We start from the raw sequence: 19,224 nt of genomic DNA, 5'->3' as shown, positions 1-19,224 counted from the left end.
TACATTATTGGTTCATAAAAAGTACTGACTTTCAGTGGGCCTATTTAAAGAACGCTCTGCAGTTAATACGTATAATTTTATTGAGGTTATATTTTGAATGTAGGACTTCTACTTATAGAATATTCATATACGGTGGTATTAGTACATTACTCCAGGTAAAGATGCGAGTAGTTCTGCCACCCCTACTGACAAGGCAAAGGGTCAAGAACACCTCTTGAATGTTTGTTGGGTCTGTCAGACATATTTCATACACAATATACCTAATATTTCAATATCTAAATCATCAATTATATGACACAGCAGAATAAATGGCTCTGTTAATACTTCAAGGAAGGGAGTGAAGAAAACATACACAGTAGAACTGTTAATAAAATAATTTATAAAATCATAAATAACACTAAATTCTCACTCCCCCCTAAAAAGTTTCAAAGAAGCAAAAAGTGAGCTGTGCAAAGTCAGTTTATTTTTGCCACCATCTTCCAATAAACAATATCGAATTAAATCCATAATCTTTGCAAATATACACAAAATCAACCAAACACATATTGATATGATTGCAAGAAAGCGTAACAAATACATGTCTTGTATAAAAGAAATTGTATAAAAATTCACTTTTAAAAGCAATTTTCAAACACAAACATTGAAAGTGCCATAAAAATAAAGTAACTCCAATGTAAGGCTGTCAATACACTGATCAAAAATACTGATATGGCGTTAGCATCCGTGAGCGATACATAAAAAAACTACATACTAAGAATGTTACTGCACTTCAAACCAGATACTCATACTAAAACATTCTAGCAGAAAGAAAAGCAAACACAGCAACAAAATATGACTTCATTCTTTCTGGGCTGGTTCATCTTTTCTCTGCCCAATTTTAAAGTGATTGTGTCTTTATATAGTAAAGTGACTTTCAGTCAATTCAAATTTGCACTTTATCCTTATAAATTCAGCTTCTTCAACACACTTACGGCATCTTTGGTGACAGTATTGATGTACGTGAATATACAGTGCAGTCATTTCTATACTTTATTGTATGTTAATACCATAGACTGTATAAAAAGATGGACGACATGACAGCTCCTTAAAGTGAAGCCAAAACATTTCGGGCGCCCCCTGCTGACCGGCTGCAGTATAGGTCATAAAGCCCGCCTCCTCCATGTTAACAGGTGGGACATGAGTCAAACTATAAAATCAAAATACACGCCCAATACATTTTTCAGTGCCTATCACAGGGGCTATTTTGGCATCAATTACGTACAATGGGAGCAGATGGAGACGCGTTGTCCATCTATATACACAGTCATTGGTTAATACACACAGAGAGCTGGGTGGATGCAGGTAAGGCTGCCACAGTGGGAGTGTATGCAAAGGTGGGAGGGAGAAGGCATCTGTGTGAGCTGCAGCAGTGCTGAGTTGGGTGATGACATCAGCATCTTCATCCTCAATATGGCTTCACCACGACATCAGCAAGCAGATCGACTATTCATCTTCGTCTTGCAGAGTGAACCTGGAATAAACAAAGGGAGGAAATTCAATTAATCAACTATTATTTAAATGATGTTGACCATTAAAAAAAGAAAAAAGTGCACACACAAACTACTCTCACAGGATACATGTCCTCTCTGATGTATCTACTGTATACTCAACATAAAAATAGGCTTATTACACTGTCTCAGCTTCCTTAAAGCTCCACTGGAGGCACTGTACTTTGCTATAATTTGAGGAAATCGTGAACTAAGCATGTGGATTGATAGCAGACAAGTGGTTTACGTCTGAGAAATGGTTTAACAAGTCTCAACGTATAGTTCATGCACATGTCTTCTTTCCAGTCACTCTTTACTGTCTGTGAGGAGACAATGAAACAGCGACCTTTCAAGTCAAAACATGGTGATAGTTTGATATCAAATATAAACATACACCAATCAGCCAATACATTATGACCACCTGCCGAATATTTTGTAGGTCCCCCTTATGCTGCCAAAACAGCCCTGAGCCATCGAGGCATGGACTTCACTAGACCTCTGTGTGCTGAGGTATCTGGCACCAATACGTTAGCAGCAGATCCTCTAAGTTGGTTCTGACATCTTTATATCAGAACCAAAATTAACCATTTCAGCAATTTGAGCTACAGTAGCTCTTCTGTTGGATCCGACCACACGGGCCAGCCTTCGCTCACCACGCGCATCAATGAGTCCATGACCCTGTCGCTGGTTCACCAGTTGTCCTTCCTTGGACCCCTTTTGGTCGGTACTGACCACTGCAGACCGGGAACACCCCACAAGAGCTGCAGTTTTGGAGATGCTCTGACCCAGTCGTCTAGCCATCACAGTTTGGCCCTTGTCAAAGTCGCTTTCATTCTTACGCTAGCCCATTTATTCTGTTTCCAACACATCGACTTCAAGGACAAAATGTTCACTTGCTGCCCAACGTATCCCACCTGCTGCAAGGTGCCATTGTAACGAGATAATCAACGTGATTCTGTTGACCTGTCAGTGGTCATAATGTTGATGTTATGGCCGGTATATTTAGATACTGATATTAATTGCAGTGTGGAGAAATATCGGTCTGCTTTGCTCACCATTCTGTGACGGCAGAAGTCAGATCCACCTTGGCCAACTCAATCTGCACCTGAAGAACAGAAATGATGATGTGTTGATGTTAACATCTGTATCGACAGTATTTGTCTGCTTGTATTCAGGGAACGAAGTTTAAAAATAATCTTAGCGTGACACTTTTTACAGGTGGAGGTGGAAGCCTCAAACTGACCTGTCCAATTAGATCACGGCTCCTGAAGGAGGCCGAGTTGTTCTTCACTGAAACACTGAGGCGTTTGAACCTCATCTCTTCCACGGGGAGATCATACTCAAACCTGTAAGAAATTCACAAATGACGATTAGCTGTAAATGGTAACAGTTGTTTGGCGATTAAACAGGAATATAGAAACAATCATTATCCAATAAGAATTACCTCTCATTGTACTCTGGGTTCAGGTCTCTTTTCTTCACGGCTGTCTTTTTCTTGGTGGCCTTGCTTTTGTCTGGCAGCAGCATGAGGGAGACGTAGCTGTCTATACCGTCTTTACTTTGAGAAGCGAGACCTCTGTACACAGGAAAACAAAGCATATTTCATTAGATACTTAAACATGTTTAAGCATGTGAGTATTTAAGTGCCCCAGTATAATTGAACAGACATGTTAGTAGATTTTACAGATTGAGGCATGTTTCTATCAGTCCATCAGGTTATGGTGACTTTATCAGCAGAATTAAGACGTGCCAAGTAAACTTCTATATAATCCTTCTGCAGCAGCATGGCAAGCCTCACAAACCTCTAAGTTATGTTGAAGCTGTGCCTTGATAATATGTAGTGGCAAATAAGTGAAATTAGGTCTGAACACATTTCTGCGCCTTACCTCAACTATTCCAACTATTCTACCAACAGTTTATCATTAAACTATTTGAGGAAGCATACCTGCAAGCGTGGATGATGACGCTGAGCTTTCTCTGCTGCGAGGCGTATGAAAGAGACAACTTCACCTGCCCGTTTCCAGATCCACAGCCAGAGGCGGCACAGGGCAGAGTCCCCGCACTGATCATATCCACCATTTTGGAATCTAAAATCTATCAAAAATAAATTTAGAACAGGAACAACGAGCTTCATTATCAATAAACTATTGTTTAATGTGTTTGCATTCAAACCTTGAGTTCAGCCCTCAGCAGGATCTGACTCTCTGCTAAGGCTCCATCAAGATAGAACCACTGATCCAGCACCAGCTGAGGCTCTGAAAGCAGCTCTTTGACAGGAACCACCAAAGACCCCATTGGCTGGTCCCAACCACTGGACAACTGCAAAGAGAGACAAAGAGAGAGAGAATGATAAAACTCTAAAATAATACTGCTGTCAATGTGAGATGAAGATTCTTTAAACAAATACATGAAGATGAATGTCTCACCTTTACTACAAGCATCTGTTGTGTAGGGTCATGGACAAGGAAGTAGAAAGACTCATTCCACTGAGGACTGGTGCTGCGCTCACACAGCTGAGAGAGATGATGAAAGGATAAAACAGTTATTACAGTAATAATACATCTATAAGAATCACTACAGACCACTGTGAATCAGGAGGCTCACGTTGGTTTTGTAGGTTGTTTCGCCCAAAACAAGCTCAGCTCCTGCTTTCGGTTCTTTTCCACTCTTCTTCAACTATGAAGAGAAAATTGTATTTTATTAAAACCATTTTTTTTCACTGCACTGTACGAAAGTAAACTGCAGGTGACTCACAGGTAATGATTGTGCGCTCTCCACATGGACAAAGAGCAGAGCAGCAGCGGGGACAGCTTTGTTGTGATACGACTGCAGAGACTGCAGCTGCAGCACCTGTGACACAGAGCTCAGCCGGTCAGGCCTCATAACACTGCTGCAAAGTCAATCTTTAGACCCGACTGGAGGAATGTGATTAGCAGCTTTATCAACGAGGCTGGAATGTTTGAATAAGCAAGAGTGAGGCTGGTGGGCCGTACAGAAGTAAACATGGGAAAACATTGACCTGGTCAAGTCTGTCTGAATTTGCCACAGTAGGAACCCACTCCAGGATCAGGTGAACGCGCCCAGATTTCACATCGTTCAGAGTGTACCACTGAAACAGAGACGGGGTTGGTTAAAGAGGAAGTGGGCAACACCCTTTACATAAATAATGAGACTTAGATTTTGAATTATTGACTGACCTGATCTGTGTACTGGGACCTGATGACCTCATTTAGCCGGATACTGAACCTGTGAGTGAAAACAGGACAGTGTTTAACAACAACATTTCACTGCCAGCGTCTTACTTCCAGAAGCAACACTTCACCAGCTAACATTAAGGGACTTATACGACCTCTATCTTTGGTCTTTGTCCTCTGTAATGCCCCCCACTCAAAGTCAAATATGGTATTTAAGTAGTGCAACAGTAAAATAAGTAATAAAAGGATTTATAACTTAGTATGCACTTGTGTATTAAAGTGCAGGTTTATGTAAAGTCCCCGGTCTATCTCTGTATAAATTCTTCACACTTAAGATAAGGTGTACAGTCATGTGCACAATGCTTGAGCACTAATATAAGTTACTTATTAAAAGAGATAAAGACACACACCTGCCGAGGAAGTCATCGGAATCAAAATCTTTATCAAATGCTTCAAACTTGATCTCCTGGACGCTGTGTTCCCTCAAAACTACCTGTTCAAAACAAACAAAAACACGCATTTGTACAAGATATTGTTCGTGCACTAAAGTACAGACATAAATGTTTAAGCGGGAAATACTTCATACCTCATACATCTCATTCCACGTCGGGTTGAGGTTCTCCTTGATAACGTGACTCTTGAACGCGACGCCCCCGATGTTGATCTTCACATAGGGGTCACTCTTGCCCTTCACCATGCCCCCCATCAGGTTGTCCTTGGCAACCAGATTCTGGGCCTCCAGCAGGTGAATCCTCAGCAGCCCCTGCAGGAAGAAGATTGTAAGTGTGATTGTTGTCATGAGTTTCTAGTTTAGTTCTGGTTTTGTCTTGTATTTCGGTGTTCAGTTATTATTGTTTTACATTGTCACTTTGTCTATTGTCATGAGTTCTCATCGTTTAGTTTTGTATTTAGTTTATTCTGTGTTCTTGTCAGTATTTAGTCTTGTTTAGTTAAGTATTTCACTTGTGTCTCTTTGGTTTGATCATTTCCTGTTTTACTTTGTCTCTCGTGTTGATCCACTTCCTGCCTTTGTGTTTCCCGCTTGTTTGATTATGTGACTTGCCCTGATTGTTTTCACCCGCCCCTTGATTGTCTCACCTGTGTCTGATTAGCCTCACCTCCTAAGTTTATTTAGTCTCCGTGCTCCCCTGTCTCTGTGCTGGTTCATTGTCTTTGTCGTGTTACCTGTGGACTTTTGTCATCCTTGTGGATTTTCCCTGTTCCCTTGTGGCTCCCCATTGTTTGTTATTCTTTTACCTTGACTATGAGACTTTTTGTTCTACCATTTGGTTTTCCGTTTTGTCTTTTGTTAATTAAATCATATATCTAAGTCTGCACCTGGGTCCTTTACCGTTTTATTTTTACCCAAACCGTGACAATTGTGTGAAAAACATGCATGAGTGGTTGAGCACAAACATGCATGAGTGGTTGAGCACAAACATGCATGAGTGGTTGAGCACTACAAATAAGACGTTTTTTCTTCAAGTCAAAATTTCAGAATTATTTCTCTACATGGAACGTTTCGTTTCAAAAAGTAAGGAAGTTGTTGAAAACCAAACATTTCCGAGACCACTATCTCTATTTTTAGATTTTATAGTTTTCAACAAACTAATATTATGAACACCACGACATAACTGGATAATTCAGTGTTCTCTTATTGTATAAATAATGATAATATAGAAAAAAATCAACCCACCTCTTTCCCAAAGTCCTGGCTGGGGTTGGTGTGTGATGGAAGAACTTCACCCGCTTTGGGGATCTCTGTGACCTCTGCCGGACCCAGAGTGTCAGCAGGAAGACCAGTCACTGTGGCTTGAGCAAGGTTGCCCAAACCAGTACTACACACACACACAGTGAAGAAAATCAAGCAGGTTAATTGTAAAGGTATCTTCTGTCTTCTTTATCTTTGAAGCAAAAATGAATAGAAATGAATAAGGCCTTATTTGCTATGAGCTATAAGCTCACCCCTCTGTTTGGATTTTCTGTGGTTCAAAGTCTCTCCTTCCTGTGTCTGACTGTGGGAGAGGCTCCTCCTCTGTATCCATTGGTTCCTCCACCTGCTGAGTAAAATTACACACAGGTTATGATGCTGACAAAAAACAAGTTAAACATCATAATATCTATCAGTGTGCTATGACTCACTGCAGCAGCAGCAGCAGTAGGGAATGTATCCGGTGCAGTGTGAATGGCAGCTGGTTCTGCAGCTTCTGCGGCTGCAAGGGAATCTTCTTCTGCTGCTTCAGAGTGTTTAAACTGGCTGGATACTGGAACAAACCTGAAAATAAACACTGCTGTCAGAAAACAGACTCTAACTCTTACTATTTCATGTTTACCAAAGCTTGTAAATGTCTTTTGATGCTTACTCCTCTCTTTATGTTTAAAGAAACTGTTGATTTGGTGTTTTTGAAAGTAAAAGGTGTAGCCTGAAACATTTTGATGCGAGTTTTATCAAATCAGACAAACACTCACTCATCTGCTGGCAGCTCTGAGCTCTCTTTGTCCTCACTGGCTGCTTTGACTATCTGTTCAGTGGAGATGTGCATCTCCTCTTTCTTTGAACCAGTCACAGAGGGCTGTGGAGCTTCAGTCATCCTTGAGCTCAGGATCTGTCAACAACACATTTCCAGTGCGTTATTCAGTGCATCCTGTAATAATAATGTGTGTGTGTATGTGTGTATTGTCTTACCTTGAGTTCAGCCCTCAGTAGGATCTCACTTTCAGGTAGAGCTCCATCCAGAGGCATCCACTGGTCCAGGACCAGCTGTGGTTCAGACAGCAGCTCTCTCACAGGAACTACAAGAGATCCCATTGGCTGGTCCCACGCACTCGACAACTACAGAGATGAGGACACACGAGTAATGCCAGTTAGAGGCTGAGATGTTGCCTGACACTGGCAGCAGGCTTCAGATACAGCTTGTGAGACACTCACCTTCACTATGAGCATCTCCTCTCTGGGATCCCGAACCAGGAAGTAAAACGGCTCATTCCACTGAGGGGATCTGGAGCGATCACATACCTTCAGATAGAAAAAATGGAGGGGTATTGGTGAAGTGCATAATGACTGTATTAGATCCCATTACTGCCAAGCCATGTGTCTTTTTCAGTACTCCCAGTTGGGGGCGCCAAAGTCCCACAAATATTGGAACCGATACCAACACACTATTGTGTTGGTATCGCTTATTCACAAAATGCTGAATATATTTATTGGTTTCATCCTGAGCAGGCAAAGCTCAGCTGTGTTGGTCTAATGTATTAGCCATCTCATACCTTGGTTTTGTATGCTGTGTTACCAAAAACAAGCTCAGCCCCGGCCTTTGGCTCCTTGCCACTTTTCTTGAACTGAACACAAAAACAAACAACACATAACATGATGTGAATAGTTTGTATTCACTCTGTAATTAAGGCATCCCACAGCTGCATTATATATTCCAACAAGGATCACTGTTGCTCAGCGAGTTACTCACAAAAACATTATCTTAGGAGGAGTTTTTAAATTTAGATCTGTTTGTCTTCACATCTTTACAAACTGTTGTCTGTATATTCCTCAGCCTAAGAAAACATGTCATAGTGTTTTTCACTAAACCAAAGTGCAAGGCACTTACAGGCAAGGAGTGAGCTTGGTCCATATAAACAAAGAGCAGGGCTGCAGAGGAAATGGCCTTGTTCTGGTAGGACTGCAGCGACTGCATCTGCATCACCTGCAGCACACAGTGAAAGGTTATGTGTGGAATAGTGCAAATGTGGAAGGATAAAGATTCATTTAAGCATGAATAAGAGAGGGAATATAAACTAATTATAAACATTGCACTAACTTGGTCCAGGGCGGCGTTGTTGCACACTGCAGGTACCCACTCCAGTATTAGGCGAATGCGTCCAGACTTCACGTCATTCAGGGTGTACCACTGAAACACAGACGTGCACTTACTGAATTAAAGCCTTTGATTACACAGCAGCTTTAACTCAAAGATACAGTACAGCATGTAATACTAACCTGGTCTGTGCACTGGGAACGGATGATGTCGGCCACGCTGATTTTCAATCTGGTCACAATGAAAATGATTTTTTACATAATTTTGACACGTTGAAATGCACAGTGAAACGCATGATCCAGCCTTTAAGTTATCTATAATAATGCATGAGTTAAGGGAAACCTCCACACCTATACATTGCCCCTTACCTGCCCAGGAAGTCATCTTTGTCCATGTCTTTGTCAAACAGCTCCACCTGCATGTCCTGGCCTGACTGAGGCCTCAGCACCACCTAAGTGATCACAGAACAGTTCAATGAATCAAAACTGTGTGGTTAAAGTATTTTCATTGTCATCTTTGTTTGAAATCATATTGAGAGCAAATCAAATCCTTCCTACAAACCTCATACATCTCGTTCCACACGGGGTTGAGATTCTCCTTGATCACATTACTCTTAAATGCAAACTCTCCTACGTTGATCTTAGCGTAGGGGTCACTCTTGCCCTTCATCATTCCGCCCATCTTGTTGTCTTTGGCAACCAGACTCTGGGCCTCCAACAGGATGATTCTCAGCAGCCCCTACGGAAAAGGCAGATATATCTTTGTATTAATGGCTTTCTTTATTGAATGTTATGGTGAAATGCATGTTGCATGTATATGCTGCTATTTTGTGATGTTACCTCACTGGCAAAGCTGAGGTCTGGGGACGTATGAGGAGGCAGTGCTACGGCAGAGCTCGGTGATTCTTCAACCTTTTCCTCAATCACATCAGCTGCTGTTTCCTGTACGTCAACATCTTCATGTGAGGGGACTATAGTCTCCACAGGAGGAGCGTCCACTGAACTTGACCTAAATACGCACAGAGTAGCATGAATTAAATATGAGAGACTAAACACAACTGTAAAAGAGTTTTTGAATGAACTATCCTACTTCAGCAGTGTGTCCGCCTCCTGGTTCTGCGGAGCAGGGGGAGGGTCTGACGCTGCAGGGACCTTAGCCTTATCAGGAGCACCCGGACATTTGCTAGGAATCAGCATCTGCAGTTAAGAAATAAGAACACAGAACAAAAAAGAATGTTAATTACAAAAAGTTACAGAGTTGTTACAGTTTCACACAGAGTTAGAAACATAGACAGAAACAAACATAAAACAACAGAGCGATTAGAGACAGAGAAAGGGACAAAACGTGAGAGTGACAAAATGACAAATTACAAAGAGAGAAGATGAAATACCAACAAACATAGACTGCTCCCACCTTTAGTTCAGTCCTCAGAAGAACCTGACTCTCAGGGGAAGCTCCATCCAGATGGAACCACTGGTCCAGGACCAGCTCTGGTTCAGAGAGCAGCTCTCTGATAGGAACCACCAGGGAACCAATGGGCAAGGTCCAGCTGTGGGAGAGCTGCAGAAACACAATGCAGAGCATAAGCACAAGAGCATCAGTTCCATTGTTCTGTATGACTGACAGTCTCTCTGTTCCACATGTATATGCACTAAAGGCAGCGTACCTTAACTACAAGCATGTCTTTTCTGGGGTCTTGAACCATGTAGCAGAATGCCTCATTCCACTGAGGTGATGTGGTACGATCACACACCTTCAGAGATGCAGAATGCAGTTATGTATTGTCACATTAAGAATATTACAGTCTATGCTACAGGTATAACATAACACTATCAGGAGGTCTTACAGTAGTTTTACGGGAAGTGTCTCCTAGAGTAATCTCAGCTCCCACTTTGGGCTCCTTGCCACTCTTCTTAACCTGCAGAGAGACAGACAAGCAATAATAACAACATAATGCCCATTCTGACATCATCCCTAACATCAATAATAAAAGACTCACTGGTAAGCCATCTGCTTGCTCAATAAAGACAAACAGCAGGCCTGCGGAGGGAACCGCCTTGTTTTGGTAGGACTGTCTGGAATAGAACTGAAGAACCTGCAGGCACAGAAAGAACTGTGAGTATGAATTAACCAACACAGGCCAATGAGTCAAAGACTTATCAGAGGAATACCGACCTGGTCCACTCTGCCTGACTCTGAGGCTGTTGGAACCCATTCCAGCACCAGATGAACTCGACCTGACTTCACATCGCTGAGAGTGTACCACTGAGAAGAGACATGTAAACATGCACCCACGGTCATGAGTCAGGTCATGTTTGGCTTTGTGCTTATTTTACCAAACATGCAGTAAGGAAGTCCCCACCTGATCAGTGTACTGACAATCAATGATGTCCTTCAGATTGATCTTCAGCCTGCGTGCCAGGATATGTGTTACTATATAGGTATCTATACAGAATTAATTGATCTTAATTGATGATCAAATTTTAAATTGTTATTATACCTGCCCATGAAATCATCCTTCATGTCCATGTCTTTGTCAAACACCTCCACCTGCAGCTCCTGGCCAGGCAGCTGGGTCAGAATCACCTGAGGGGGGAACAAAGATGCAAAAAATTCAAAGGTCTCTAAATCATAAATGCATGCATCAGATTCTTCTATTCATTTGACAACAAGCACTATAAGGTTAAATAAAGTCTATTCTTGCAATAATTCATGGTGTCATTTACCTCATACATCTCATTCCAGGTGGGGTTAAGATTAGTCTTGATAACTTGACTTGTGAATGTTTCGCCCCCGATGTTGATCTTAACATAGGGGTCGCTCTTGCCTTTCACCATGCCCCCCATCAGGTTGTCTTTTGGAACAAGATTCTGCCCTGCCAACAGGTGAATTCTGAGCAGACCCTGAAAAAACCACAAACACATTAGATTTGTGCAATTGACCCTTTGCTAAGCCCCTCCCTTAAACGTCCACTGTCCAATCCTACGTTAGCAGGCGTAACTAGGCTAGTTTAGAGTGGGGTGTCATATTTTTCGCTTTTCCGAAGCCGAAAAAACTCAAGAGGAGAGATGTCGGACATGGATTAACTCGCATCTTAATCAATCCACATCTAACCTTGGATCCCATCGGCTTTAGTCTGAGACGATATAGCCTCTGGGGACACCGGTGAACGTGCCGTGGCAGTAAGCGATAATCGACTTCCCGTCAAGACTTCCTTTTCTGCGTGCTGCATTGTTGCAGAAAGAGAAACCGTTTTCCTGTGATTTACTTGTTATTAATGGGTCTTACTTTCGCCGAAATTTCAACGTGATGATGCAGATTTGAAAGAAGTAAAAATTCAAGCTTTGTCAGGTCTGTCCTCAAGAGAAGAAAGCTTTTAAAATGCTCGATTGTTAGGTCGGGAAATCTGAACAGCTTTTGAGACACAGCGTCAAGGGAATTCGTCTCAAGTTGAATTTTAGATCTAGAACGGATTGTTAGCGGAGCTTACATGCAGATGTATGTTTATAGAGATTAATAGGAAGGTAAATCGTCATCAGATCACGCTGACGGGAGCCGGGATGGCATTACGGCGGATTACATCCGCCTGCTTTTGCTCTCCACACAGACTGTTTTTCCTGCATACGCCGCAGCCTGCTGATAAGTGATTGGTCATAATTGGACTACAAGCGTAGTTCAAATGGAAACCAGAACACTTACAGTCAATCCACATCCAATCCAATATTGATCTACGTAATCAATAGTCTGGATGTAGCTTTCAAATGCGTATTGTAGTCCTTTCTGTTTTCTTCTCTCTGATATTTGGGAACAATTTTTCCAGAACTTTGCCATTATTTCCCTTGTAACATCTCTCACTGTTATAGTTGAAAACGGCATAATATTTACATGCCGGTGCGAAAGCTTGACAGGCGTAGAAACAGTAACCAAGGGGGGGCGAGACTTAGCGAAGGGTTTACCTTTGAAAAGGAAACACAGTCTGAAATCGAGGTAATAATTGCCCTGTCCTGCATTACCTCTGTGGCAAAGCTGGGATGAGGAGAGGCCTGCTGGGGCAGCTGTTTGTACAGTCCAGCCTCCAGATTAGATGACACATCAGATGGAATCCGCTCCTCGTCTAACCACAGGACCTATGTTACAAAGCAGAGACAGAAAACAGAAATGAAATATCCTGCCGTCTGGTCTTATGTTATTGCAGTTAAAACAAAATCATGCACTGGGGAAAACTTTATTTATTTTATCTGTTAATTGGTGTTATGTAGTGGAGGATTAGTGAATGGATCCTGCTGCCCTTTACCCTGAGAACTGTGTTGATGTAGATGCGACTGGCAGGTCCAGAGCTGTCCAGCTGGAACCACTGGTCCAGAGAAAGGTGAGAGGTTGACAGCAGACGGGACATGGGGATAGTCAGACTGCCCAACGTCTGCACACGGTCAGCATCCTTCACCTGGTTGATTCAAACAGAAGGAGGGCCAAAATAAGATCAGAAGAAGTTCGACTTTTAGAAGACTAAAAGAAAAACCTAGTGCAGAGTGTACAGTCTTATGAGCTGCTACCTGAATGTCAATGTCCTGCTTGTGAGGATTCTGGATGAAGAAGGTAAAAGCTTCCTCCCACTCTGGATTGACGGTTGTGTAACAAGTCTACAGGCGAGAATACACAGTACGCATATAAAATACAGGGAGACACATTTTTTATATTGGACTTTTTCCTCTTTATATACCTTGCTCTCTCTAGTGATGTCCTGCACAGACAGCTGCACCATGGGATTGGGCTCTTTATTCCCCTTCTTCATCTAAAAGCAACAAAGTTAAAGATAAATATGAATACACAGTGAGGCATGTGAACAATGATGTTCTGTAACCACGTGCAGAGCAAGAAATAGACTTATCTTCCACTCTGTAAACACATGGTGGAAGTGAATAATAGTGTGTACAAGGCTACCATAGCAACAGCACAAATAACCAACAGGAAGTACCACAGCACATGGTACAATCAGGAAGAATGAATCTGCATTGAATGAAACCACAAAATCTGCTTTTCAAAGATTCTGCGACTGCTGTTCCCTTTTGTGAATGATGTGACAGCATGAATTAGCACAGGAGGAGATATGTTTTTTAACAGCCTTGGATAAAGTAGGCCACATTGGACTACATTGCAATGAGTGCACAGGGTTAGAGGGCAAGGTAACAACTTCTAAGAATGCCAGACACGTGGTAAATACAGCGCTGCCACAGTTTAACCACGCACAGGAAGCTGTCTGAGCCGAGCACGAACGCTGGCACGGAGGGTAGAAATATTTGACTCACAGGAAGTGCCTCAGCCTTGTCAAGATATACAACCAAGATGGCTGATGAAGGTGGATCACCAGCCTTACTGGTGATGCTTTCATTCCTCTTCAGGACCTGGGGGAGAATTCCAAACAGTGTTTTTAATTGATGTTATGAAGAAAGTTGATTGGCACACAACAGTTTAAAACACTAAGAGTAATCCATTAGTGGAAATAAGTGATTCAAACCTGCTCAAGTCGATCTGTGTTTGGCAGTAAAGTCAACCACTCCAGTCTGAAATGAACCCGTCCTGATGTAGTGTCTTTCAAATTGAACCACTAGGAAGACAACAAAAGTTGTATTTTTCCAAAAATGTAAATATAGCTTGTGAAAATGGTGATCATGATGATAACAGCTTTTTACTTACATCATCGACTACTAAGGACTTCTTCACAATGCCCAAATCCAACTTGGTCCTACATGGAGGAGGAGTGGACAATGAAATAAGAAGGTTGTAAGATCAAATGTTTCAATGAAAAGAAGTTGATCAAACGTAGAAAGCGCCAACTATAAGAGCTTCAAAAAGGTAGCATCCTTTTTTTCAACTTGGACATGAAAGGTGTTCAATGAAAAGGTGATAATGCTAGATTGGACATAGGCACACAAGAGACATGAACTATGCATATGTACCTGCCCAGGAAATCATCCTGGTCTGGGTCTTTGTCATATACCTCCACCTCCAACTCTTGACCAGGCACTTCATGGACAATGACCTGATGTACCGGACACACACAAGGTCATGAAGACTGACAGAGGTATGGAAGCTGGCTGTGGCCTCATGTGACCGTGAATGAAAATGAACATTCACAGTGCTATCTGTAACAGTCTAACCCCTCTAATACAGAACAGAGTGAAATGATATATGACTGACTCTTTCAACACCTGTACGTGCGGAGTGATGATGACACAAATATCCAAACATCCCATAAAACATTGTTCTTACCTCATACATCTCGTCCCACTTTGGAGAGTCTGTGTTGTCAAGGTGTTTGGAAGTGAACGTCTGAGGGCCGACCCTCAATATGGCATAGGGGTCAGACAAGCCGGCCATAACACCTTTTACATAGTTGTCTTTGGCTGCTAGCTTCTGTGCCTCCAGTAGGTGGATGCGCACCACTCCCTTAGAGAGAAAGATGTAATTTAATAGTGTTTACTAAGATGTGAAATCATGTTATAGTTTCCCTCTACATGTATGTGTATATTCAGGATTTACCCTGGGCAAAGGGGAGCGAAGTTGGGCCACATGCAGGCCTGGAACAAGGGGGACAACCAGGCGGTTCGGCAGAACCAAGAAGGACGCAATGGCATCCATAATCATGCTGTCAGACATGACACTGGGAAAAACGACATAAAGCATGTCAATGAAAATCTACACATCAATAAAATATGTGAGGTTAAGTTTATATCAATGTTGCAGCTGTGTAAACTTTGAAAGGTTATCTCAGTATGACTCACTTCAGTCCAGGGACGTCCAACAAATTAGTCAGTCCGGTCCAATTGATGTCTAGTTTCTGGGAAGAGATAAGACAGAGGAATGTTGTGTATGAAGCCAACCAGCCTGGATTGATGGGAAATCAATGGAATGAGAAGCAGACAAGGCTATACTGAGATACATGATAGTCACAGGAATGAGGGAGTAGAGGGGCAACATCAAAAGGACAGATAGAGGTGAATGTGGATGCACGTACAGGCCGACGGATGAAAAACATGGTGACCGCACCCACTATGGGGACATCTCCAATCAGAGGCTCCAGGATCACACGCATCATCCCGTGCAGCTGCGGAAAGAAAGGATATAAGCTTACAGAACGGCAGGTTGTCTTTAAATGTTAAGTTTCATTTAAGCAACATGTGTGTACTAATGACATTTCACTCTGTAACTGTATATATGTTTAAGCTTGAAAAGAAGACAGACCTGTATTCCTTTGACTCCAGCTTTGCAGAAGTATCTCTTCACCTCAACGTTGATCTCTACATTGCCAACATAGCTGAAGATACAAGAACAAAAATGTAATCTAAATGAATTCTAAAAGGTTTACAAGAAGAGATGATACCTAAATCCGAAGAGCATAGATTCACCTTATATACAAATCGAGCAGAACTTGTCCTTTGTCATTCTCCGTGTGTGCCTTGATGCCTACAACCTTCATGGCCTGGAGCAAACAGAAAGCACATTTGTTTGCACAATATAATCCACATGCATTAACTAAATGTTATAGTTAAGCTTTGAATGGCATAACCTTGTTCCCCATGTCCACTTTAGTGAAGCTGAGGGTCTGGAGGTGGTTGCTGGAGGCTCGGATAGATGGAGCGATGGTTTCCACCAGCAGCTTCTCCAGGTATTGGCCGACAAATGGCCACACCTGCTGCAGCACCTAGATAAGCAAGCAACAGTGTGGTTATAGGGTTCCTTTAACAGTAAGACGCACATCATGATATACAATGAACATCCCTGCAACCAGAGACTATAGCTTCAAGTGAACTTTGCCATTTAAGCCACATAGTAACAAAACTATCTGTCAAATGCCTCCAGCAGCCTCCATCATCATAACTGAGGACTGGCAGAGACAGCTGTAGCCAGTTGAGTCCCCTCAGCTGTTAGTTTGCTACTTTGGGTCCTTAAATATACCACAATGAATCCTGTGTTCTTAAGGTGCCCACTTATAACTAAATATTAAAGCTACCACAAAATAAGTTATGTTTGTATCCATATAGGGGAAAGAACCAAAAGCAGAGGTCCAGTCTGGTTGTGTGCTTGTGGGACTATTAAAAAAATCCCCAGTGTTGGTTTCAGTCTGGCATAAGTGGAGCGTGAGTCATCAGCCGCCTGCCTCTGTGAAGGCTGCAGCCTGAACAGCAAGACAATCTGCTGACTTCCCCTCCACTAACCAGGCTCAAACCTCTGCTTTGTGCTGCTCTCTGGCACTTCAATCTCGTGGTCTTGGCTGCATGAATAATTGTATTACTGTATGTCTTAGTTATTGGCCCTACAGTAGTGTCTCTGGGCTAGAAGGAAGGCGGGGGGACAATGGCTGCAGTTTTATTTAGCTTGGGGGGGCTGGGCAGCTCCTCCCCCTTCCTGTGAGCCAGTCTGCAATGAAATGGAAATGTTGAGAGGCCTGCCTGGCACCGGGCCTGCTCTCTGCAGTACAGACACAGTGGCTTCACTAATGGGAGGTGTGGTCTTCTCTGTAACATGGCAGCAACAGCGGCAGTGCTACCATCTATCAGCTAGCACCAGCTAATAACGTAGCATGTAATACAAAGTGTCAATCAGCACGACAGCTGGGCGACTGAACATGCAGACGAGTGTGTTTGCTGTGGGCTTTATAAAGAACACAGAACTATTGTCTCTGTTTGAAGACATATGGTGAAAAACCAAAGTAAATACGGAAACTACTGATGTTTACCTTATTCAGCCACTCCACCTTCTCAACATCTGGAAAGTTAACCTGAAAGAATGGACAACAATGAAGGAACATAATTAAGTTGTGCACAGAGCCTGATAAACAAACAACACAGGATAAGGAAGTGATTCAGCCATAGCTGATGCAGGTCTGGAAATGTCATCAATAACACTGTTGATATCATCCCAGAGCTTTCTACATACGGCTCGAGGATAATATTTCCAAAAGAAAAAAAGGAAAGAAGATAAGTGCAGCAGCTGTCATTTCAAATGTTACAGCCGGCTATTATGTTGTTGATCCTTGCATTAAAAATGCATTTGTTATTCATAGTGGAGAGCAACATGAAGATGCCCTTTTTTGACATTAAAAAGAAGTATGCACGCTAGGCGGTTATGCAAGCAATCATTGAAATCACTCCCTGCATTAAAGAACATCAAACAGGAACCACATCTGGGTGTGGCTACATGAGTCAAAACAGGCCCATGTGGGTTTCTGCATTTCCATTTTGGCTACATAGTAAACTCTCAGGATGTATGGCATGCGAATCAACAGCATTATACTTCTTGCAAATTTTCCAGACACTTTAACTTTAGTTAAAATTGCACCAATGATAGGATACTAGGGTTAAAGTGTTGTTGTACGTGTTGCAATACACTCAACATTGCCCCAATGTGCTTTCAAACAAGTTTAGTCTTGAAATAGAAGCGCACACTCAGTAAATTTGGCAACCGTCTTAGCTCTGATAATACTGTTGGAACAACGTGATGCGTATAAACAGAGAGAGGCCTCAGGCATAGACCATTGCATGCATGTTCCAATAGATGATGCCTTCAGTGTACTTTATCAGTCACATGGAAAAGAACTGTTTTTAAAATATAAACACTGACCTGCGTATGAGCAAGGAAATTATGGGAACAATTCCTAAACCCTTTCAGATGGACAATTTTAATTATAAGTTTTAACATTAAAATTCCATAAACACTCAACAAAATGAGTGATGCCATGTGAGCTAAAAAAAAAAAAGTAGTGAATGCTGTGATTATGGTGGTTTAACTACAGGAAACGAACTTATCACAACATATACGGACATTAGGATTTTAGGGTTCAGTGCTGGATTTTGCCTCGTTATACGTAACGTGGGGTTACTCTAGGTCAAAGTGGGTGAAGGATATGATTTTTCTACGTAAGGGACACTCGCTGGCAGTTTTAGGGTCCTTTCTTACCCATGCAGGAAGATCTCGCTTGATTTTGGACACTTTCGTGGATGTGTACTCCTCCTCGTCGCTGAGCAGCTGTATGGCTGATCTCAGACGTGCCTCCTTGGCTTCTCGGGCATGTTTCCATCCTGTGTAGACCATCATCCCGAATACCAACAGACTGGTGCTGACCCGGTAGTAGCCAGCCAGGTAAACGGGTAGCAAAGCTCCAAGACATTTCCCGAACGTCCACAGCACCGCGACAGCATTTATCCCCTGCGGTCTCGGAGCTTCAGTCTCCAACGTGCTCAGCTCCTTCTTGTCGGTGTCGCTTGTGCTAGGACACACGGCGCCCTTGGGCTCAGTTGGTTCCGACTTTTCGCTTTGCATAGTGGTTTCTTCTAAAGCAAAGAGATAATAACTAATATGCTGCCGTTGGTTACAAGGTATTCAGTTTAAAAGTGACGTTCCATTACAAACGTCTGCTGGCTCACTTACCGTTCGAACAGCTACGTTACTTTTGCTAACGTTAGTTCACTGCTCGTCCGTGTCGCATCTTCCGATATGAGAAGTTATTCTTTAAAGCTGAATTGGAGCAGTTTGACTATATAAGCACGGGTCCAGGAGAAGTGATCGTCGTCAAGTTCTGCTCCTCACCGAGTCCCGTTATCTGGAGGAAAACACGCCCACTGACTCAGGCATTGAACGCATCTTTGACTCTTTCGCTGCTGTAGCAGAACGGTCATCAGGCTTCAAGTAATCACC

General features: G+C 42.5%; 1 protein-coding gene across 3 annotated transcripts; it reads right to left on the bottom strand.

Annotated features, from left to right (window-relative positions):
- Positions 1-441: 441 nt before the first annotated feature.
- esyt1b (extended synaptotagmin-like protein 1b) lies at positions 442-19,102 on the bottom strand. 3 transcript variants are annotated; one of them, XM_069678155.1, is made up of 53 exons: positions 18,958-19,102; positions 18,487-18,860; positions 17,267-17,308; positions 16,097-16,231; positions 15,936-16,009; positions 15,772-15,844; positions 15,545-15,634; positions 15,312-15,367; positions 15,070-15,190; positions 14,800-14,976; positions 14,487-14,569; positions 14,224-14,272; positions 14,045-14,134; positions 13,836-13,931; positions 13,250-13,321; positions 13,083-13,169; positions 12,824-12,973; positions 12,543-12,656; positions 11,256-11,432; positions 11,030-11,115; positions 10,892-10,940; positions 10,705-10,794; positions 10,529-10,624; positions 10,376-10,447; positions 10,196-10,282; positions 9,943-10,089; positions 9,619-9,725; positions 9,369-9,537; positions 9,091-9,267; positions 8,898-8,980; positions 8,712-8,760; positions 8,533-8,622; positions 8,323-8,418; positions 7,988-8,059; positions 7,650-7,736; positions 7,407-7,553; positions 7,190-7,326; positions 6,863-6,995; positions 6,686-6,780; positions 6,417-6,558; positions 5,307-5,483; positions 5,131-5,213; positions 4,724-4,772; positions 4,546-4,635; positions 4,281-4,376; positions 4,131-4,202; positions 3,953-4,039; positions 3,699-3,845; positions 3,472-3,620; positions 2,971-3,102; positions 2,770-2,872; positions 2,582-2,631; positions 442-1,510 (listed from the first exon to the last, which is right to left on the bottom strand). In XM_069678155.1, exons 2-53 carry the CDS (start codon positions 18,847-18,849, stop codon positions 1,483-1,485), a joined length of 5,523 nt encoding a protein of 1,840 aa, XP_069534256.1. In that variant the 5' UTR covers positions 18,850-18,860; positions 18,958-19,102; the 3' UTR covers positions 442-1,482. The 3 variants fall into 3 exon arrangements, with proteins under 3 accessions (XP_069534256.1, XP_069534255.1, XP_069534257.1); XM_069678154.1 differs by having other exon boundaries at positions 18,487-18,857; XM_069678156.1 differs by having other exon boundaries at positions 6,686-6,777; positions 18,487-18,857.
- Positions 19,103-19,224: the final 122 nt, after the last annotated feature.

Source organism: Semicossyphus pulcher, unplaced genomic scaffold, assembly GCF_022749685.1.
Source record: "Semicossyphus pulcher isolate SPU_LCO1_2020_fin unplaced genomic scaffold, fSemPul1.0.p SCAF_3, whole genome shotgun sequence".
NCBI classification, from domain to species: Eukaryota; Metazoa; Chordata; class Actinopteri; order Labriformes; family Labridae; genus Semicossyphus; species Semicossyphus pulcher.
This window is presented reverse-complemented; position numbering and strand designations above follow the sequence as displayed.

What these genes read in the sequence shown, in the direction of transcription:
- esyt1b (XM_069678155.1), bottom strand. Translation starts at nt 18,849, where the DNA reads ATGCAAAGCGAAAAGTCGGAACCAACTGAGCCCAAGGGCGCCGTGTGT. An exon ending in ACAAGGCTGAGGCACTTCCT is followed by an intron (nt 13,322 to 13,835) that starts GTGAGTCAAATA and finishes TGTTGCTTTTAG; the next exon opens with ATGAAGAAGGGGAATAAAGA. An exon ending in GAGGCGGACACACTGCTGAA is followed by an intron (nt 9,538 to 9,618) that starts GTAGGATAGTTC and finishes GTGCGTATTTAG; the next exon opens with GTCAAGTTCAGTGGACGCTC.